Source organism: Sodiomyces alcalophilus (assembly GCF_042370955.1).
Source record: "Sodiomyces alcalophilus JCM 7366 unplaced genomic scaffold ACRALscaffold_6, whole genome shotgun sequence".
In the NCBI taxonomy this organism is placed as follows: domain Eukaryota; kingdom Fungi; phylum Ascomycota; class Sordariomycetes; order Glomerellales; family Plectosphaerellaceae; genus Sodiomyces; species Sodiomyces alcalophilus.
Genome location: NW_027263537.1, coordinates 398,120 through 419,153, shown reverse-complemented (window position 1 = coordinate 419,153; position 21,034 = coordinate 398,120). Strand labels below are relative to the sequence as shown.

Here is a 21,034-nt window from a genome sequence, read left to right as displayed (position 1 = left end):
TCATTCTCGAGCTATCCATTTACATTTACACTCTTGCCCAGTATCGTGTGCATAGGATAGTGATACGTAGGTACGAGTCGCTGAGTTACCCTCCTGTACGCGCAGACGATTTCTTAAGGCAGGAGAATGATTGATGATAATGGGGTATTCGCAGACAACACCAGAGCATATGAAGAGCATCTAAGCCATGTGAGCCAGGGCCAAGGTCCTTTGCAGGTCAGGCGTTGGCTCTGGCCACAAAGATTCTTTCAACACGCATCGTGGGCTCTGTGTGTTCAGAAGATATGATTAACAGGAAAATCCGGTAGGGTAGTCGTGGAATAAAGTCCAGTCTGGTGGGTGACGTCGCATACAACGTGTCAACGACGTGACAGATTGATTAAGAGGCGCGTTATTCCGACTATACCATTTGGTTATTCCGACTGTAGTTCCCATCAGGACGAAGACGAAGACGACGAAAGGAGTTATGGTTACTGCTACTATTAGCTTCGCTCGAATAAACGAGCTATCCGTTACTTAAGTCCGAGCGATCGAATTGATCTAACTTAATATCAAAACGTTAGAGTGGTTTATAATCGTAGTTCCGAAGGGTCTACGTTGTATATATGTCTAAACTATAGTCGGATAACGGGCCTCTTGATTAAATTGAACGAAGAAACTGAATATTGTAAGTAGGTGACTGATAGAAGCCTGGACTGTAGGAGACAGTTCATCCTATGAGCAGAATCAAGTCGAGTACATGCTGATCGGAAGCTAGTTATTCCGCCTCTCCACACTCACACAATAAATCACGTGTTATTAGTCATCACCCTACTTTCTCCCCTCCCTCAGTCGTCTTCTAATAATAGACTCTCAAAAACTCGACCAGCGCCATTATGGCCATAGCCTGACCATACGGCATGCTCGTCCTTGGGATGTCCTTGTAATGGCGCAGGTCGCGGCCCATACCGGTCCCGAACGACGTCTGGAGCAGCTCTCCCTCGGGGCTGATGTTGTCGATGACGGCTTTGATGGCCTTGACAGCGGTGTCGCCAAACTCCCTGCCAATGTATCGCTTCCGCTGCGCCTTGAGTATTCCGTAGGCAAAGCCGGCCGTGGCGCTCGACTCGAGGTACGACCCTTCCTCCTCGGGCACGTCCAGCAGGGTGCGCCAGAGCCCGTTGGCGGCCTGCAGCGGCACCAGGGCGCGCACCTGGGCCTCGAGGACGCTGAGCAGGTGGTAGCGCAGCGGGTCGTCGGGTGGCAGGCCGACCAGCTCGACAAACTCGGGCAGCGCGATGGTCAGCCAGGCGTTGCCGCGGGCCCAGCGGGCGCGGGCGAAGTTGTGGCCGCCGCCGCTGCCGGGGGCGTCGGTGAACTCCCAGCCGTGGAAGAAGAGACCCGTTTCCCGGTCGCTCAGGTATTGCACGTGCAGGAGGAACTGGCGCTTGGCCTCAGCGACGTAGTGGGGTCTCTCGAGGACGAGGCCGATCTTGGCGAGCGGCATGACGGTCATCATGAGGGTGTCGTCCCAGAGCTGCTCGTCGTTGATCTCGAGGTAGGTGGTGTGCTGCATGCCGCCGAAGCGGGTGCGGCCGAGGTCGTGCATGGCCCACTCGGCCCAGCTGTCAAGCCAGGGGAGGTAGGTCTGGTTGCGCGTCTTCTCGTAGACGCAGGCCAGGGTCAGGAACACGGCCATGGTGTTGATGTTCTTCCCCTTGTGGCCCTCGGCGAAGCGGTCGCGGAACCAGGCCTCGATGATGGCCAGACACTCCTCGTCGGCCGTCAGCTCGTAGTATTTCCATATACCGTACAGTCCGATGCCGTGCGTCCACTCCCAATCGTTCCAGCCCTTGGTGTCGATGATGCGTCCATCGTCGAGCTTGAGGAGGAACTCCCCCGTTGCGTCCTTGATGTTGACCAGCTCGTGGATTAGCTTCTTGACCTTGGCGTGGATTTCGGCCGATTGGAGGCCGTGGACCTCGGCGGGCATGTTAGGTTGGCTGGTTGAAGAAGGATGAGCTTTGGGTCTTTTCGCTTTGAATTTTGGCAGCACTTTTGGGTAAGTATATCGGCGAGAAGTACGAATTACAAGGGCGCGACTTTTCCATGGGAGCTGAACTAATACTAGAGGGGGGCGACGTATGTTGTACGATGACGGCTGTGGTCATCAGGGGTAGCTCAGCACCGCAGCTATCTTGGGCTTGGATGCTCTGTGCTCTGTGCTCGCTGCTCGGTGTAATACTCCCCGTGAGGTATTGCATTGCACGAAAGCAAGGTCTGAATAACAAGCCCAGCATGGCAGGTTCGGGGGGTAAATATCCCACACTCTTCGGCCTTGCAGGGTTTTGTATGGTGGGATATCCAGATCCATTCGCGGGAGTTGGAGGTCAGTAGCTCGAGCGGTTCCCCGGGACAGCGGGGCTCAGTTCTCGGCCTCAACCAGACCGAGAACCGACGCTGCGTCCGCCAACTTGATCGGGCTCTCCTTTTTTACCCCGCCGTTGTGCGACCCTCCCCTATCCCAAAGGAGACCAACAACCCGGGGGTGGAGAATAAGAGGTCCGTTAACTTCTGTTTGGTCGGACATCACATTCCTATAATCACCCACATGGACTGGTGCAAGTCGAGTGGTTGGCAGATGAACATGACTCCCCTGGTAAGCTCTTTCATTGCATGAGTCTAGGTGGGCATTTATGCATTGACGCATTTACCTTGGGCTGCACTCGCGTACCGGCCGCCAGGTTATGGAGTCTGATCAAAGTACAGCATAGAACTGCCCTATCTGATGATGTCCAGACGCATCCTGTTCACATAAGCTCTCGCCAAGCAACACTTTCCACAGAGAAACCCCTTCATGGCACTCGACTGTGGCGGCGTTTGCTGTCCATCCCGAGAATCTCGTCCAGGGGGGCATGGGACCTAGGCCGCACACGGTGCAGATCAGCGCAGACGCACACCAACAAGCATAGTGATTGCCCCTCAACAACACCTGACACCTGCGCATCTGGTCAAGTTCTAGTCGTGGAGGGTGAAGCGCGCGCCGCCATCTCGGTCAAAAGATACCCCAAAGACCCTAGTCGTCTCCATTACCCCACGGGGAAGCATCTGGCTCGATCCCAGAGTCCCGGCATGAGAATCCTGGAGTCGTGGTTTCTTTTCGTCTCTGTTACCGAATGCACAGAGTACAAACAAAGTAGTGCAAGCGAAGTACAGAAGCACTCCAACTTGGGTTGAATGGTCATTGTCCATCAAAGCTGGCTGGCAAGCTCCGAGCAGGGATGAGTTTGATGGTGGCGGGGAAAAGCAGAGGGGGACAGGACTCGGAGAGTCGGAGACACTCGTCATGTTGCCAGAACTCACTCATAAACAAGCTCGCCTCTGTCTCGCTTTCTCTCCCTCCTTCCCTCTCTCTCCAGTTTCACGGGTCGCAAAACCCAAAGGAGACAACCTCTACCTCCCTCCTTCAGTTATCACCCAGTTTGCCCATACCCTCCGGCTAGCATGTCTTCCGCCGGGCTTCCCGACCCCAACACCGCCAATTCCTCTCCACCCAAGGATGCTGGCTCCGACGTCCACGAGGGTCGCGGCTCGGGCGAGAAGAAGGACAAGGACGAAACCATTCATGCTGAGGACCCGGAAGTCCGATCGGTTGACATGGGCCACAAGAAACAACAGCGATACGGCAAGATTGACAAGGAGCTGGCCAAGTATGTCGCCGAGGATCGCATCTACATCTCCCCGGAACGTAACGACGAGCTCCGCCGAAAGGTCGACCGCCGCGTCCTCGTCGTCATGATCTTGACGTACTTCCTCCAGGCCATCGACAAGGGCACCATTTCCTTCGCCTCCATCATGGGTCTTCCCGAAGACACGGGACTGGTTGATCAGAATGGCGGTTTGAAGCAGGAAGTGCGTTTCTCTCTTTTTGGTTTAGATTTCGCCCGCCCCCTTTTCGCCCGGCCCTGTCGTTATGGTCCGTTTCGTACAGTCCAATTCGTATAGTCCACGAAATGGACAAGGAAAAAGGGGAAAACGGGACCGTAAAAGTGGAACTAACAGTCTTGGGAAACCAGTTCTCCTGGCTCACGACCGTGATTTACCTCGCAACCCTCGTGGTCGAATACCCCCAGAACTGGTTGCTGGCTCGTGTGCCCATCGCCAAGTACCTCAGCGGCTGCATCATCGCCTGGGGCACGGTTCTAGCATGTCACGCAGCCTGCCGCAACTTCACTGGTCTTGTCATCGTCCGCACTCTCCTCGGGACTTTCGAGTCCGTCTGCCAGCCCGCCTTTGTCCTCCTGTCATCCATGTGGTACCGCCGCGAGGAACAGGCCGCGCGAGTTACCTACTGGTACGTCATGCTTTGAGACCTGGGAGTCTACATCTCTCTGTTGGTCCCTCGGGAGAGCTGACGTGTGCGCCCAAGGTATATGATGAACGGCGCACAACAAATCGTTGGCGGTCTGCTCGCCTACTGCTTCAGCTTGATCAGTTCGGGCCCCCTCAAGTCGTGGCAGTGGCTTTTCCTGTCGTACGGCGTCATCTCGGTCTTCTACGGCTTCTGGGTCGGGTGGTGGATGCCCGACTCGCCCATGCGGGCCAAGTGCTTCACCGAACAGGAGAAGCACGAAATGGTGGAGCGCGTGCGCGACAACCAGACGGGCATCCAGAACCGCGAGTTCAAGAAGAAGCAGTTTGTCGAAGGGCTCACGGACCCCCAGGTCTGGGGCTACTGCATGATCTCCATCTGCACCACGCTCCCGACCTCGGGCCTCGGCGCCTTTGCCAACATCATCATCAACAGCTTTGGCTTCTCCGTCCTCGAGACCCAGCTGCTCGCCATGGTGCTGGGCTTCTATATCATCATTGTCCTGATAAGTTCCAACTGGCTGGTCAAGAAGACGAGCCAGAACCTGCTGATCATGCTTGTTTATTGTATTCCGTATGTTTGCCTAAGCTCCCGAATTCCATCCTACTGGGACTCCCGGCCGACTAACCCGAGTGTGGGGGCATCAGGTCCTTCGTCGGCACCATCTTGCTCATGACGGTTCCCAAAGGAGGCCGGTCGCGGAACATTGGACTCTTGAGTATGTTGCCCCCAGTCGATAATGCCCCTCGAATCGTCCGAATGTCTCATACTCTGGTCTTTCCCTTGGGAGCAGCGGACTCATCGGTGCAATATTGGATAAACATTGACGGCTCTCAAATGACAGTCAGCTATTACATTACCCTTTCTTTCTGGGCCGCCCAGACGCTGGCCCTGTCGCTCATCTCGCGGAACATCGCCGGCCAGACGAAGAAGACTGTCGCTGTCGCCTTGAACTTTATCTGCTGGGCTGCCGGGAATGCAATCGGTGAAGAAACCTCTCCCCTGGTCCTTTCTCTTGTCTCCTCTTTCCCAGCCTCCCACATATACTAACCTACTCTCTCCCAATCCAGGCCCTCAGGTGTTCCTCTCCCGGGACGCCCCGCGGTACTATATCGCCTTTGCGACGCACCTGGGCTGCTACAGCATCCTGGTACTGGTGATTGTGTGGCTGCGGTTCTACCTTGTGCGGCAGAACAAAAAGCGGGATGCCCTGGCCGCTGCCGGCGTGCAGGAGGCAAGCAAGGATTACGTGGTGCACGCTTGGGAAGACTTGACGGACCGGGAGAACCTGACCTTCCGCTATGTGTTTTAGGTAGGATTCGTGTCCTCATGAAGCTGGGGATATGGGAAGCAGCAAAGTGGGATACCAATTCGGTCGATGGTTAGTTGAGTAGGTAGAAATCGACTGGGAAAAGATGCAACAGCATGACTCGGACCGGACACTGTCATCGTCAAGAACATCCTGCGCTGTGAAGCATCGGCGTTCAATTGGGCCTGATTAGCGCCCGTGGCCCCGTTCGACAAACCAACATTCCGTTGGAATTCCACCAAGATGACGAGTTGGGTGAGTCAATGGTCCTTCCAACAGCGAGCTCTAGATTGTTTTGTTCTAGTCAAGAGTAGTAGTTGTTGGGTTTGTCGAACGTGGTTTATTAGGGAAGAGGAATCGAGACGGCCGAGATGGAAAGGGGTTGGGATAAGGTACATGGGTACAGTGGCGTAGCTACCTTAAGTACCTAAGTACAACGTACCTAGACTACCGTGCGTGCGTGCGTGCTTGCCTGCCCACCTTGGTATGACGTAGTCTGGGCGCGCACAGACCCTCGGGAAGGAAGCTCCGCAATTCACAAATCGCGCGTTCGGATTGGTTCTTTCTTAGTTGAAGGCCCTGTAGGCTGTCAGGTGCCGCCATAGCTCAGATCCCCGCCCCGCCTTCCTCCTTCTCTGACCATGACGCGCATCCTTTCCTTTTTTTCTTTTTTCTTCCTCCTCACATCACTCCCAATCTCTCCCATCCTACTCTTCGGGCTCTCGTAGCTCGAGAGAGACGAAAGAAACTCGTGGTAGGTAAAAAACATCAGGCCAAGTCGACATTTTCAAGGCTCCTTCAACTTCGCCACCATTAACCCAATTGTGCTACAGTCTCTTTTTGCCTATTCGTACCTACACCAAGACCGACTAGAAATCTTCAGCCGCGACCATTCCCCCCGATAACGACCAAACGCCGCTCCGTTCGCTCTTCTGCCGTCTCAGGTCCGCCATCGCGGCTTGACACCATCACTACTGTCGCCGCCGATGCCAGTACGGACATAGAAAGAAACAATACAACGTAAACAATACAACGTATACACACCATGAGACCTAGCCGTCGTCCCGACTTGCGCCGCGTAGCGGCTTCTCAGTCGCGGGTGGGTTCCTTCCACGCCGGCGAGCCCATGCCGAGCTTCGAGGGCGCTCGTCAACCCCGGCCTCTCCTCAGCCGAGAGTCCACGTATCGATACCAGACCTTCCCACTTCCCTCCCCCAAGACGCCGGGTGCGCGGACCCCCCGGCATGGGAACCCGGACTACGAGGGTGTCTCCTCCGGTCACCAGTCACCCCACGAAGAGACGCCGCTACCCATCCGCCAGCTTGCCCTCCTCGCCATCCTCTCCCTCGCCGAGCAGACTGCCCTCAACTCCATCTCCCCTTATCTACCCCAGATGGTCGAGTCCTTCCCGGAACTGGGAGAGAAAGAGGCCGGCCTCTACGTCGGTATCCTTGCTTCCTCTTTCGCCCTCGCCCAGCTTTCCACCAACCTCCTCTGGGGTTACCTCTCCGACGTCGTCGGCCGCAAACCCACCATGGTCCTCGGCACCTTCCTCCTCATGTGCTGCTTCGTCGCCTTCGGCTTCTGCCGGTCCTACTGGCAGGTCGTCGTCGTCCACGTCGCCATGGGCCTACTGAACGGCAACGCCGCCGTCGTCCCCACCGTCCTCGGCGAGGTCACCGACCGCTCCAACCAGAGCCGGGCCTTCACATGGCTCCCCGTCATTTACTCCCTGGGCAGCATTACTGGCCCGGCCGTCGGCGGTCTGTTAGTCGGCCAGTTCTACCCTGCATACCCGTACCTCGCTCCCAACCTCATCAGCGCCATCCTGCTGCTGTTCAGCGTCGTCGTCGTGGCCTTCTGGTTTGAGGAAACTCTCGAGAGCTTCGACGGGCTGCATCCAGAGACGTGGGTCCCGCAGTGGCTTCAGAAGGCGTGGGCTAAGATCTGGGGTCCTCCAGACCCGCCCCGTCGTAATAGCTGGAGCACTCGCTGGCCTCGCCGGGATGCGCGCCCCGTGATACGATACGATGATTATGATGAGGACGAGGATGACGAGGGAGAGGAGAGCCAGGGGGCATCACATGGATCGGAGAGGCTTTTACATCCCAGCGCGGCGAATGGAAACCCCGACGACGACAAGGATCCCGAAGAGCACACCACGTGGCGCCAGCTACTCGACCGCAACACCGTCCTCGTTCTCGTCACCTACCTCGTCTTCCAGTTGGCCAACATCTCCTTCAACAGCCTCTACCCCATCTTCGCCCATGCCAAACCCCCCACCGGCCGCGACCTGCCGCCCGGAATCATCGGAACCATCCTCAGCATTGCCGGCATGGCTACCATCGTGTTCCAGGCCTTCATCTTCCAGTACGTCAAGACGCAATTGGGGAACCTCGGGACCTACCGCATCGCTCTGTGCGGTCTCGCCGTCAGCATGGCCCTCATGCCCTGGGTTGGCTACCGGGACGACGAACCCCTTCTGGGTATTGGCACGGGAGAGGGCTGGCTGTATGCCGAGCTCGTAGCTGTGCTGATCTTTAAGAACATTTGCGCCATAGGAGGACTGTCGTGTGTAATGTTGCTGGTGAGTTTCTTTGGTCCTCCAATGCCCCTGAACTATCCAACCCCGTCCACTCCTATTTCTTCTCTTATTTGTTCATCTTCATCCACTGACGATTTCGACTGTCCGACAGATCACCAACTGCGCTCCAAACAACGGCACGCTCGGCACGCTCAACGGAATGGCTCAGACCTTGTCCGCTGCCGGCCGCAGTGTGGGCCCGTTCCTATCCGGCGCCCTGTTCACGCTCTCCATGGATGTGCAACCGAAAGGCGAGGCCCTTGCCTGGGGCATCTTCGGCGGCGTTGCCTTTCTGGGCTGGGTCGGTTCCCTGCTCATCAAGAACCGGGGACTGGAGAGTGATGACTGGGTGGGTAACGGCGATGACGACGAGGATCACGATTCGGTGGATGAAGAGAACCGGCCATAGGGTGCCCTTTGCGTATAGAAGCCGGGCGGAACCTATGATTGGGATGTACTTGTTACGAATGGGAGGATGAATGAGACATGTTCGTTTACGCTTTTTCCTTGGACGGCGTTTGGACGGAGAACAAGAAGGGACTGCAATGCATTAAAGCTAGAGGAGTACGTGACGGCTCTAGGTGTTAGACTACATTTATCGTCTTACATTTTGATACCCGTACAGTATGACCGACAACGCGACGACGGGCCGTTACGGCGGTTTCCGTGGCGCAGGTGGGAATTCCAGAACACTAGCCTCAAAGCTAGAAAGAGGAATTACACTGTACCGAGTACGAGAAGTACCGAACTAAATGGGGGCAGATGGGTGGGGGTACGCTAGATAATGGAAGACCACGAAGATGAATTGCCGGCGTGCAGACATTTTGGAAACGTCTAGTATAGACTGTATAGTAATAATTTCATGTAGTGAGTTCAGACCATTGTCGCCCAGGCTATGCACGTCTCAATGAAGCAGCAAGAAAAAGAAAGACTAAAAGCCAACCCGGTTTCATCCTACACTCCAGTGTATTTACCTAGTGTACGAATAATTCCCCTTTTCTTTGACACTCTCTTCGTACGGACGGTCGTTCCATTCAATACCAAGTCGGTGGGCTCGTCCAATGCCGGAGCATACGGTCCACAGCCCTTGTCCAGTGGTCCTCGAATAGCATGCGGAGCTGCTGCGCCTCTTCCGGCGACGGGATTCGCCCGCCCCACATCTCGGGCTTATTTGCTTCTAGAACGGCGTACCCGGGAATCAGGTTCCTGTTCGGCGAAGCGGTCACCGGACCGAAGAGTTAGCTTTTTTTTTTTTTTTTTTTTTTTTTTTTTTGCTTTGACAAGCAAGTCATGGACGCAAAGTAGAAAGGTGAAGGAGACAAGAAGGGAACGTCAACGTACTCTTCTTTAATCTTGGTCAAGACCAGCCAAGCAAGGTTCCAGCTGCGGTTCGAATCCGGGTCGCTGCAAACCTGAACATGTGCGTCACGAACTATATCCCCGTTGAACGGATACGATCTAGTGAGCCCCTGAAGCTCCGTCAGGAACTGGTTGCTGTTGACGTAGTAATTCCACGACGTTGTCATGGGCTCCTGGAACGCCTGAGCATCTTCAGCCCTGACGCAGGCGGCTGCTATTCTCTCTATGCGGCAGAGTTCCGTGAGGGTATTGACTTGATGGGTGAGGAGCGAGTCGACTAGTTCCTGAAGCGGTTTCTGGGATAGTGAGTTAGCCTTGGCCCTTGTATCCCGGCCTGTCCACGTAAACCCGAGATTCCAGTAGAACTCCAGACTGTCGTCGTTTTCAAACGTGATTCATAGGGCCGTACATTTCATGATATAGCTGCATTCCGCAATGGCAGATGATGTACGTACCGGGAGAGGCCTCGACCCTGGTCGCGACGAGCAACTGCTACCGGAGCTCTGCTTGCTCGATTCGGAGGATGGATGAGGAGACATGATGAAGTGGAAGGAGATGCTGCGTAATAATCGAAAGTCCTAGGAGGGTTTGTTCTGCAGTGGGCGTAAGCACTGGAAGAAACGTCGAGGCCGGTTCAAATCTTGAGACGGTTTGATCAGTCGTATCTCTGTTTTGTGCTGCTACATCGAATGACCATGTTGGGGTCAAATTCAACGAACCTTATATCATGGTCGTCTTCCTTGATATAGATCCAAGCCCTCTTCCTCCGTAAGAAGAGGCCTCCGCAATACTCGCGAACACTGACATCTTTGTGGTTGATTGCAGGATGGTATATTTACGGAAGGGCGAAGGCGATGATACGGAGACCGCCGGCGAAGGGGACATCTCACGCCGAAAAGGCCAAAGTTAAAACCGGTTGTCGGGGCCCGGGAAACGTTCCATATGGAGAGAAGGATTGGCGACCCCTGCTTAGTGTATGAAGTATTCGGCCATGCAAAGTGAAACCGGCAAGTGCCAGTAATCGGCGACGAGCCGTAACGATGGGATACGATAAAGATAGGGGCCCTGGAGTCTACAGATAGACCTGGCCGCCAAGACCACTGAGAATGTAACCAAAAACACAAGGAGTAACCGACAGGGGATCCTCACGACCCGAAAGACTCGGGGGCATAGAATGAATGACATGACCGGAGAGGCGGGTTCGTAGTAACAGGCTGCCAAGGACCAGGATCGGCCGTGGGGAGGTCCCAAATTGGATACCCTACCTTATCTCGCAGCCCACGCGTGGTCCCTGTCACGATGCACCAGTAGTAGGGCTGGATGATCGAGAGCCCCACGTGGAGGTAAGGTTTCAATTTTCGGAACGGAGTGGGCTGCTGTATCCCGCACGTGGCTGTCCGCGCATCCCACGGCGGTCGGCGGGTAACTCGCTGACCACGCCACCCCGAGTACCCTTTGCGATTCTGGCCACTGGGGTAGTCGACCCTGCACATGGCCGTCGGGATTGAGTTGAAACATGGGGTCCGTATGAGGCGAATGCATGGCCGGATCTTTCCACCTGGGAGTCACAGTAAGGGAAAGGGTCATGCAAGTGCCGGAGGGAACGAGTCTTTCTCGTCCGAGCGAGGCAGAGCTCGACTCCTACTGACATCACTGAAGGCGACGGTCGTTGAAACACAAGTCATTACGAGCGCTATAGAGAGAGATCGTCAAAAGCCAAAAGGCGATGTAAACTCATCGTCGAGTGAGACTGCGGGCCCGCCGAGACGAAAACGACATCGAGGAGAAAGGACAAGAAAAGTCAACAAGCTCAGACGTGGCGGAGCAACCAACCCCCCACTCTATGCTCGGCAATGCCTCATATCTTATTGGACAGAGCGCTTATAAGCGCGGTCGCGTTACATCGGCCACGTTGGAGGCGCCCAACCTAACATGTGGCTTGCTCCGTCAAACGCTGGCGGGGGATGGAACCCGCAACTTTAAAGCACAGACCAGCCCGTTGTGGCTTAGCATGTCCGTTTTTAGCACCGCTGACTGATGAATCAGCATGCTTACTTCGTTGAACCTCATCCATTTCAACCCACGGATAATACTCTGCACATCTCAAACAATCGACAACACGGAAGAGCCCAGAATTGCCTTCATGAATCTCACGTCAACCGGAAATATCTTATTTCGCCCTCAGCGTACCCGTTTGACAAACTGGGGCTCGGCCAATGCGTACGGGCTGCCTCCCAAAGGTTAGCAGAGGGTCCTAGGACGATATCGTGTGAAGGCAACTTGGTATCAAAAATTGATTCGCTAAGACAGACCTCAATCTCTTCAGGTTCCCAATCCGCAAAGTGTGGACGTTTGGTGTCCCTCATTCATCGTAATTCGACTGTACAGATATCTTTTCGAAATATTGATACCCTTTTCCCGCCCCATGAAAGCCCCTCGAATCATGACTACATATCTCCCGTACACTTTTATTCATTGAACGCAGCTCGCTCCTTACCACTTCGCAACAGCGGGCAGATCCCTGGAACTCTGGCCAACGGAAAACGAGTATTGTCCAGAGGTGACCATGACCCAATTCTGCTGCACGACATCCCAGTAGCTGAGATCCCTCCGCGTCAGGTCAAACGAGACCGACTTTGTCTCGCCCTTCTCCAGGTTGAACTTTTCGAACCCGCGGAGGACGCGAACCGGGAAGTCAATCTCGGGCTCGGTGTCGGGGTACGACAGGTAAAGCTGGGGCACCACCTTTCCGGCCACGGGACCCGTGTTGGTCACATCGACCGTCACCGTCACGTACGTCTCCCACAGGTCGGGGTTGCCGCCCTGGTCGCCGCCCGCCTGGGAGGGAGGTTGAACGACGTCGTATCCCTCTGGATACGGGTAAGGGTCGTTCTTGATGTCGTCGACCGAGTCGAGGTACGGATAGTTGTACCGCTCCAGCCGGCGAAGGTCCGAGGGCCAGAGGGCCTCCTTGGCATCGGGAATCGACTCGTCAAAGGTGGGCGGCTCGGCGCTCGCGGCGGGTCGGGGCGAAGGGAGCGGCGACTTGTCCTTGACAGTCTCGACCCTGATGTTGGAGAAGTCAAACGTCGTGTACGACAAACCGAAACCAAACTCGAAGCGGGGCTCGATGTTGTACTTGTCAAAGTGGCGGTAGTCGATGTAAATCCCCTCCTTGAAGTCTTGCTGGGGAACGATGCCATTGGGCAGATACATGATCTGACCGGCCTCGCCAAAGTCCTTGAGCGACTTGGCAATGGTGTACGGCAGCTTGCCGTTCGGGTTCATGTCGCCGAAGATGAGCTCCGCCAGGGCGTCACCGCTCTCTTGGCCGGGGAGGTTGGCGTACAGCACGGCCTTTACACGAGGCAGCTCAATCCAGCGCTCCATCTCAACGGCGCCGACCGAGTGAATGACGACGATGACGTCTCCGTTGCCATTGCCGCAGTTCTCGTGGACGTGTTCAATCAGGTCATCGCCGCCCTTCTGCAGCGAAAGATCGTTGCGGTCGCCACCGACGCTGCCCCAAGCGAGGAAGCCCTCGCCGCCGTCCGAGTTGGCAAAGACGAAGCAAATGTCCTGGTCCGTGAGGACGGACGGGTTCCTCTTGTAGTAGTCGAGCTTGTTGTCCAGATGCTCGGTGATGGTCACCTTGTCGTCGTTAAACTCTCTCTTCAGAGAGTCGACGGGCGGGATGAGGTAAGGGAACTCGGCGGACCCGCTGCCCCATCCCGAACCCAGAGTCCCTTGGTTGCAACCCCGGTCCTTGCAGTAGTTGGGACCCTTTCCGGGACCAGCGTCTTCGCCGAAAATGCCCACCTTGAGCTTGCCGTCATGGAGCTTCTTCTGCTCGAGGCCGATCAAGCCGTCCCTGCTGATGGGCAAAATGCCCTCGTTCTTCAAGAGGACGGTCCCTTCGGCGGCGACCTGACGAGCGAGGTCCTTGTGCGGCTCCAGCACCTTGACGAACTTGTTGACCTCGAACTCCTCCTGCGGAGTCTTGCTGCCGGGAGCGAGCACGCCCATCTTGTCGTTGGTCCACGAGGAAAAGTTGGGCAGCTCCTCGGGGTAGAGCTCCTTGTTGTCCTGGCCGAGCTGATACCAGGCGGCAACGACACGGGTGACCATGTCGTTCAGCCTGTCGACGGGGACGGAGCCATTGAGCACGGCTCTCGACAGCTCGGCGCCCCAGAGGGACTTGCCATCTTCCCAAAGAAGACCGTCGCCGGGCATGGTCATGTCCAGGCCGGCCAGGGCACTGGCGACACCGGAACGTTGGGCCAGCCAATCGGACATGATGAACCCTTGGAAACCCATCTCGTCCTTGAGGATGCCGTTCATAAGCTTGGAGTTGTCGCACGCGTAGCTGTTGTTCACCATGTTGTAGGAGCACATGACACTGAAGGCGAAGGCGACGTTAGTATGGCCAAACGAAGGAAAGAAAAAGAATAGAAAAGAGGTTGACTTGCCTAGCAACACCGGCCCTGATGGCGTCAGCAAAAGGCCATGCGTAGAGCTCGTGGAGGGTACGATCATCAATGTTGGTGGAGAGGGCATTGGGCAGGCCCCACTCCCAGCTCTGGCGGAAATGCTCCTGTTCGTTGCCAACGAAATGCTTGATGGTGGCCATGACACCCTGCTCCTGGACGCCCCGGATGGTCTCGGCGGCAGCGATGCCCTGGAGGTAGGGGTCGGCGCCGAAACCTTCCCAGTTGCGGCCTCCGGCGGGCATACGGCCGAGGGAGCCGATGCAGGGGCCGAGGAGGACGTGGATGCCCTTCTGACGGGTCTCGAGGCCATGGCCCTTCCCACGGAGGTAGAAGAGCTCCTTGTTGAAGGTGGCGCCGGTGGTGACGCCGGCAGGCCAGGCGGTGGCGTTGTCGGCGAAGCGAATACCGAGGGGCCCGTCCTGAAGCTGCAGCTGAGGGAAGCCGACGTTCAGGGCCGGGCCGGTGGTGCCAACGGCCAGACCCATCCTCCAACCGGTTCCGGTGGTGATGTTCACCTTCTCGGGCAGGGTCATGCGGGAGACCATGTCGGCGGCCTTTTTGTAGCTATCGGCCCAGGACTTGAGGGTGCCGCCCTTTGGAGCAGGGTACCAGGGAGGCGACTGACCGGTAGGCGGCGCTTCCTTGTACTTGGTGTAGAAGATGGTACCCCCGGCGCTGAGAATGGCCCAGAGTCCGAGGAGGACGCAGGTGATGATCACGCAGCATCTTGAGCGGCCGGTAAAAGGTCTGCGAAGCGAGTCCAATAGACTGGGTTGTGGGCCGCCGAGGAAAGCGGGTGTTGTAGATGTGGCTGTAGACTTGGCGTCAATGTCGGAGTCGGAGTCCTGGGAGCGACGGCGTCTAGCCCCGTCATCGGACAGGAGTCCTTTCCTGCTCGGATCCATGGTCGAGACGAGCCTGGAGACGGCGGTGTGTGTGGATGGAAGGTAGTCTGAAAACCAATTGGTAGAGTCGAGACCACAACCAAGGTAGAGAAAGTTCGGTGGAAATATGGAGGGTCAAGCGAGTTCGCCTTGTCGTTTCGAGATCATCGAGGGCCGCTTAGAAGATGATTGACCGTTCCGGCCGGCGGATTGACGATGCGTTGTTCCTCGTGCTCAAGTTTGGAACGAAGAATAGTGTGCAGGACCCGACAACCGATAACCCAATTCACTCCGAATACTATGTGTATAGGAGAGACAAAAGTCCAAGAGGGAGAAGAGGGAAAAAGAAAAAGAGTCGGAAGAAATATATTTGAGAGTCGGGAAGAGTGGGGGAATGAAAAGGAAGAGAAACCGAAGGGGTTTTGTCGAGATGCTCAGCTCCTTCCTGGTGGAAGGACTGAGGTGCCGAACAGAAGGTCCCAGCGACCACTGGCGCTGCAGTGTCAAGTGTCACAGTGGGGGGCGGGGGGAGCTACAGTGGAGAGTTCCTTCCCCCCCGCTCACCCGCCCGGCCTTCATCTTCGTTCCACTATACGCACTGTGCAGTCCTCGCCTTGGAATCTCCAAAGCCTGAGATACACACCGTGCGAGGTACCACGACAGCTCACCGAGTGCCAGACGACCTAGCGACTGACGTACGTAACAGGGTTGATTGGCGCGGACTCCCGGTATTTCGGGCCTAGTGGGTTTTGCAAGTGGCCTCTGAAACGGGAGTATTTGACACTGTGTAAGACACCCATCACCCGGCTAAACCTCGTCGGATTGGGGGCTGCACAGTGTCGACTGACAATAATGGTTTTTGTTTCTTTGTTTTTCGTGTTCGATTTTCCTTTCTTTTTCTTTTCCGGGCAAAATGTTTCGAGGAGAGAGGGTCTTTTACCGGGATGTCCTCGACTGCGTCGACAATGTGGAAGAGTTTTATTTCCTGCACTGTCTTGAGTGCCACCGCTCTCGACTTTGTGTGAATCGGCTTTGTTAGGACCTCCATCCCCACATCAAGTGCTGGCTTTTGGAAAGTCCTGGTTGAAAACATGCTGTCTACGGAGATATACACGGACAAATATCACGACTAGCGACACGCGGATGCCACTTGCGTTGCTTTGTACAACGTACGGCCCAGTAGCCGACGAACTTGTGTCTTCAATGCATTTGGTAGGCGACATGAGTTTGGTCAGAAGTCTGTTAATTGTGTAGGACTACTTCGTACGTTAGATGGTTCATAGGCCTCGGACTGTGCTTTGAGCTTATCAATCAGCTTCTATACCGTCTTTCCTGCCAGACGTGGTGATGTGGATTTAGAGGGCTCATAAGCCATCAAGCGGAAGCCCAAAAGCCTATATTAGGATCCAAATTACAGTACTCTCTGTTGCCTAGCTGTCAAAGGGTCTTGGGACTGAGCTTCACTAAACAATGGACGGATCCTGCCTGTACGTTGTATATGAGATTTTCCCAGTTTGCGGAAACATATACAACGTATACTCCGTACATGTATCATGTGCAGTACGGAGTAATTAATCCGTAGCAAATGTTAGATTAGTAATCTTCAGCTGATCTCTATCTTATCGCTGCCTTATCGGCTGTCCGATAAGATAACGCGAAAAAAAAGAAAAAATTGGAGGGGAAAACGCCGCCCTGGAAAATTTCACATGGAGTAAAGGATTGGATGGCGGGGTTCCATCAAACCCTCTCCATAATATTTTCTAGGTGGTTGGACATTGAATCTTCAAACCCCTCGCCGCTTTCTTTTTCCTTTTTCTTTTCCTTCTTCCCCTTTCATCATACTCGCTTAAGAGGACGAGACTCGGCAAACGAGACAACGTCCATCGCGCAACCGGAATCTCCACTCCTTGGATTTCTGTTTTTCCCTCAACTGCGTGCGATTCTCTCTCTCGCCTACCCTGATCGCTGCTCGCTTAGTCGCACCGATCTGGCTCGCCTTGCGACGCCTCTCCTCCGTCCCTCGTCATACCAGAGCACCTCGCCGGTGGCCACCATGACGGTTCTGGCGGTATCCAAAGATGCGGCGCCTCCGCCATCGCAGGAGGACGTCTCCGCCTTCCTCCATACCATCTTCAACGCCCAGACTTCCAACGCCTCCATCGAAGCCGCCTACGGCCTCTGCGATCTCCTCCTCAACTCGGTCGGCTGCCTGGGCCTCCAACAGTATGGCGTCCTTGCCGAGATTCGCAAGGCAGCTGCCGACAAGAAGAGCGGCCTCCGTCGCGAAAGCGCCCAGAACCTCCTCGGCGCCCTCTTCGAGCGTTTCACCGCCAAACAGCGCCTCAGCGAAGTCGTCTTCCTTGTCCAGGACGGCGGCCTCGTCAGCCTCGCCCTCGATGCCCTCGCCGATAAGGGCTCCGTCGTCCGCGACGCCGCCCAGTATGGCCTCGATGCCCTCTTCGCCAACCTTACCGCCGAGGCTCTCGTCGTCGGCCTCCTCCCCGCCCTCACCCGATACCTTGCCAAGAAGACGGGCAAGTGGCAGGGCGCCGTCGGCGCCCTGAAGCTGCTGCAGAAGATGGCAGACAAGGCAAAGCTCGTCGTCGGCTCCACCAAGGAGCAGGCCGCCGAGCAGGATGTCGTGCGCGACGCCATGGGCACCAAGCTCGCCGCCCTGATCCCCGTCGCCGAGGAAGGCATGCACGACATGAAGTCCGAAGTCGCCAAGCAGGCCGTCCAGACCATGGCCTCCCTGACCGGCTTGCTGTCCAACGACGACGTCGGGCCCCGGATCCCCCTCCTCGTCGAAACCATGGAGAAGCCCTCCACCGAGACCCTCCGCAAGGCCATCCACGCCCTCTCCCAGACCACCTTCGTTGCCGTCGTCACCTCGCCCGTCCTGGCCTTCCTGACCCCCTTGCTCGAGCGAGCCCTGAATACCCCGACCACATCGCAAGAGGTCTTGCGCCAGACCGTCGTCGTCGTCGAGAACCTCACCAAGCTCGTCCACGACCCCATCGAGGCCCGCACCTTCCTACCCAAGCTGAAGCCCGGTGTGAAGACCGTCTATGACCGAGCCTCCCTTCCCGAAGTCCGAGAGCTGGCCAAGAGGGCCCTCGATGTCATCGACAAGGCCATGGGCAGCGACAAGGATGTCGTCGAGCGCGTTTCCGCCGCTGACGTCGAGAAGATTCTCGATCCAGAGATCAAGAAGAACGGCGGCCTCTCCGGCCCGCCCGACTTGGTCCAGCTTGCACGGACATATGTGTGCGAAATGGTCGCCGAGGACGTCAACCACCGTTACGTCGGCAGGATCGCCGGCCGCATTGCGCCGTACCTGGAGTCGCTCACCCCGTCTCACGACGCCATTGCCGACGCCGTCCAGAAATACTACGTCGACGAGGACAACCGCCGCCACGGCGTGCCAGAGAAGGAGGACGACGGCGAGATTGAGATTGTCAATGCCGACTTCTCTCTTGCCTATGGAGGCATGCTCCTCCTCTCCCACACAAACCTGAGGCTCCTCAAGGGCCGCCGGTACGGCCTGTGCGGCAGGAACGGCGCCGGCAAGTCCACTCTGATGCGCAGCATCGCCAACGGCAAGCTCGAGGGCTTCCCCCCACAAAACGTCCTCCGGACCTACTACGTGGAGCACAACCAGGGCGAGGATGCCGATATCAGCATCCTGGAGTTTGTCTCGAAGGACCCCGAGATCGCAGAGCAAGGACGCGACAAGATCATCGAAGTCTTGGCAGAATTCGGTTTCACCTCCGGCCCTGACGGCCGCCAATCCCATAAAGTCGGCTCGCTCTCCGGCGGATGGAAGATGAAGCTTGCCTTGGCACGCGCCATGCTGAAGAAGGCCGACGTGCTCCTCCTGGACGAACCGACGAATCACCTGGACGTGGCCAACATCGCCTGGCTCGAGAACTATCTCAAGGCCCATACCGAAATTACCAGCTTGATCGTGTCTCACGACTCGACCTTCCTCGACAACGTGACCACCGACATTTACCACTACGAGCCCAACAAGAAGCTCGGCCACTACAAGGGCAACCTGTCCAAATTCGTCGAGCTCAGACCCGAGGCCAAGAGCTATTACACCCTCTCGGCCTCCAATGTCCAGTTCAAGTTCCCGCCTCCGGGTATCCTCAGCGGCGTCAAGTCGCTTACCCGCACCATCCTCCGCATGACCAACGTCTCGTATACGTACCCCAACGCCCCGAAGCCTTCCCTCTTCGACGTCTCGTGCCAGCTCACCCTATCCTCCCGCGTGGCCATCATCGGCCCCAACGGATCCGGCAAGTCGACCCTGATCAAACTCCTCACCGGCGAGACCATCCCCACCACGGGCAAGGTCGAGAAGCATCCCAACCTGCGTATCGGCTACATCAAGCAGCACGCCCTCGAGCACGTCGAGATGCACTTGGAGAAGACGCCCAACCAATATCTGCAGTGGCGATACGCCAACGGCGACGACCGTGAAGTCTTCCTCAAGCAGACGCGCATTCTCTCGGACAAGGACCGCGCACAGATGGACAAGCTGATCGACCTCGGCGATGGCAAGGGTCCCCGACAGCTCGAAGCCCTGGTCGGTCGCCAGAAGTACAAGAAGACCTTCCAATACGAAGTGTGAGTTGTCCCCTATCCACTCCTTTTTTTTTTCTGCAACAGGGAAACTAACTTTTCGCCCAACAGAAAATGGCGCACCTGGCTCCCCAAGCACAACTCGCAAGTATCGCGGGAGACGCTCGAGGAATGGGGCTTCGCCAAGCTCATGCAGGAATTCGACGACCACGAAGCCTCGCGCGAGGGCCTGGGCTACCGCGAGCTGCAACCCAGCGTCATCTCGAAACACTTCCTCGACCTCGGCCTCGACCCGGAAATCGCCAACCACACCGAGATCGGCTCGCTCTCGGGCGGCCAAAAGGTCAAGGTCGTCCTCGCCGGCGCCATGTGGAACAACCCGCACCTCCTCGTCCTCGACGAGCCCACCAACTTCCTCGACCGCGACTCCCTCGGCGGCCTCGCCGTCGCCATCCGCGACTTCAAGGGCGGCGTCATCCTCATCTCCCACAACGAAGAGTTCGTCGGCGCCCTGTGCTCCGAGCAGTGGCTCGTCAACGAGGGCCGCGTCGCCCACCGCACCACCTCGGCCATCCACCTCGACCGCTTCGAGGACTCGGGCGCCGCCTCCCCCGTCAACGGCGCCAGCCGCCCCGCCTCGGCCATCCCCAGCACCGTCAACTCCACCGCCCCCAGCACCGTCTCGAGCGCCGTCAATTCCGGCGCCGAGGACACCGGCGACCTCAAGTTCAAGGCCAAGAAGAAGCGCAAGAAGACCAAGAAGGAGCTCAAGGAACAGGAGGTTCGCCGCCGCCTGCGTCACATTGAGTGGTTGAACAGCCCCAAGGGCACCCCGCATCCCCCGGACACCGACGATGAAGAGTAAGAAAGAGCCGGGTCTTGCCATTTGTTTAGTGGTTGCTTGTCGTTTGCTCCTTTCGTTTGGGTATGGTATGGAGGCTTTTTCTTTTCTTCTTTTTCCCGGCCTCGCCCTGAAGCATGGCCTGGCGAGTAGTTACCATACCATGATTTGAAGGATGAGTGACGAGGAGGCACGGTCCGAGTTGCTATATATTGTCTGCTCGTCGGCCGTCTGGATATTTGCATGGATGAATGAGCCACGCATGATGGTATAGACAAGCATAGAAAGAGAGAGTATGGCCAGAGGACGAAGGGTCAAGGGAACTACACGGGTATAGAGGCGTTAAACATTAGACGGTGGTTAGGAAAATGCATTTGTTTGCCTTGCATCAGGCTATTTCGAATCGCCCAACCCGAGACTCCATGTTTACCCCTTTACCTGTTGGTGATGTGGCCGAGCAAAACAGACAGCAGCTGTTGGTTAAGCCGACATGCTGACCAGAGATAGGCAAGCGATAGAATAAACGTATGTGCCATATCTCCTTGCTAATTATTATACGTCTTATTTCTTGCATTCTACTTCGTTCATCCATGTACAAAAAGACATCGCAGCTGGCCGTGGGAAAGGTC

At 56.5% G+C, this 21,034-nt stretch overlaps 6 protein-coding genes across 6 annotated transcripts; 3 read left to right on the top strand and 3 right to left on the bottom strand.

Annotated features, from left to right (window-relative positions):
* Nucleotides 1-564: 564 nt before the first annotated feature.
* On the bottom strand, nt 565-2,128 carry ACRALDRAFT_1062971 (glycoside hydrolase family 105 protein). Its single transcript, XM_071016703.1, has one exon. It carries the CDS (start codon nt 1,970-1,972, stop codon nt 839-841), a length of 1,134 nt encoding a protein of 377 aa, XP_070873024.1. The 5' UTR covers nt 1,973-2,128; the 3' UTR covers nt 565-838.
* Nucleotides 2,129-3,393: 1,265 nt separating this feature from the next.
* Nucleotides 3,394-5,989, top strand: ACRALDRAFT_1081223 (uncharacterized protein). Its single transcript, XM_071019119.1, has 5 exons — nt 3,394-3,891; nt 4,056-4,333; nt 4,409-4,924; nt 4,999-5,336; nt 5,422-5,989. The coding sequence occupies exons 1-5, from the start codon at nt 3,484-3,486 to the stop codon at nt 5,661-5,663; spliced, it is 1,782 nt and encodes a 593-aa protein (XP_070873023.1). The 5' UTR covers nt 3,394-3,483; the 3' UTR covers nt 5,664-5,989.
* Nucleotides 5,990-6,353: 364 nt separating this feature from the next.
* On the top strand, nt 6,354-9,197 carry ACRALDRAFT_1062967 (uncharacterized protein). Its single transcript, XM_071016702.1, has 2 exons — nt 6,354-8,247; nt 8,357-9,197. Exons 1-2 carry the CDS (start codon nt 6,706-6,708, stop codon nt 8,651-8,653), a joined length of 1,839 nt encoding a protein of 612 aa, XP_070873022.1. The 5' UTR covers nt 6,354-6,705; the 3' UTR covers nt 8,654-9,197.
* An 81-nt stretch (nt 9,198-9,278) lies between these two features.
* Nucleotides 9,279-10,142, bottom strand: ACRALDRAFT_1069913 (uncharacterized protein; the record flags this gene model as incomplete). The annotated part of the gene is made up of 4 exons (XM_071017714.1): nt 9,279-9,450; nt 9,586-9,975; nt 10,013-10,026; nt 10,059-10,142. The coding sequence occupies 4 exons, from the start codon at nt 10,140-10,142 to the stop codon at nt 9,279-9,281; spliced, it is 660 nt and encodes a 219-aa protein (XP_070873021.1).
* A 1,718-nt stretch (nt 10,143-11,860) lies between these two features.
* ACRALDRAFT_1075919 (glycoside hydrolase family 3 protein) lies at nt 11,861-15,318 on the bottom strand. The gene is made up of 2 exons (XM_071018446.1): nt 14,073-15,318; nt 11,861-14,002 (listed from the first exon to the last, which is right to left on the bottom strand). The coding sequence occupies exons 1-2, from the start codon at nt 14,996-14,998 to the stop codon at nt 12,097-12,099; spliced, it is 2,832 nt and encodes a 943-aa protein (XP_070873020.1). The 5' UTR covers nt 14,999-15,318; the 3' UTR covers nt 11,861-12,096.
* A 1,492-nt stretch (nt 15,319-16,810) lies between these two features.
* On the top strand, nt 16,811-20,429 carry ACRALDRAFT_1041746 (uncharacterized protein; the record flags this gene model as incomplete). Its single annotated transcript, XM_071015230.1, has 2 exons — nt 16,811-19,609; nt 19,676-20,429. The coding sequence occupies exons 1-2, from the start codon at nt 17,031-17,033 to the stop codon at nt 20,427-20,429; spliced, it is 3,333 nt and encodes a 1,110-aa protein (XP_070873019.1). The 5' UTR covers nt 16,811-17,030.
* Between the last annotated feature and the right edge of the window lie 605 nt (nt 20,430-21,034).

Excerpts from the sequence above, each read along its gene's own strand:
- ACRALDRAFT_1081223 (XM_071019119.1), top strand. The coding sequence starts at position 3,484 with ATGTCTTCCGCCGGGCTTCCCGACCCCAACACCGCCAATTCCTCTCCA. Across the intron at positions 3,892-4,055 it reads ATGGCGGTTTGAAGCAGGAA|TTCTCCTGGCTCACGACCGT; the intron begins GTGCGTTTCTCT and ends TTGGGAAACCAG. Across the intron at positions 4,925-4,998 it reads ATGCTTGTTTATTGTATTCC|GTCCTTCGTCGGCACCATCT; the intron begins GTATGTTTGCCT and ends TGGGGGCATCAG.
- ACRALDRAFT_1062971 (XM_071016703.1), bottom strand. The coding sequence starts at position 1,972 with ATGCCCGCCGAGGTCCACGGCCTCCAATCGGCCGAAATCCACGCCAAG.
- ACRALDRAFT_1075919 (XM_071018446.1), bottom strand. The coding sequence starts at position 14,998 with ATGGATCCGAGCAGGAAAGGACTCCTGTCCGATGACGGGGCTAGACGC. Across the intron at positions 14,003-14,072 it reads ATCAGGGCCGGTGTTGCTAG|TGTCATGTGCTCCTACAACA; the intron begins GCAAGTCAACCT and ends CTTCGCCTTCAG.
- ACRALDRAFT_1062967 (XM_071016702.1), top strand. The coding sequence starts at position 6,706 with ATGAGACCTAGCCGTCGTCCCGACTTGCGCCGCGTAGCGGCTTCTCAG. Across the intron at positions 8,248-8,356 it reads TGTCGTGTGTAATGTTGCTG|ATCACCAACTGCGCTCCAAA; the intron begins GTGAGTTTCTTT and ends ACTGTCCGACAG.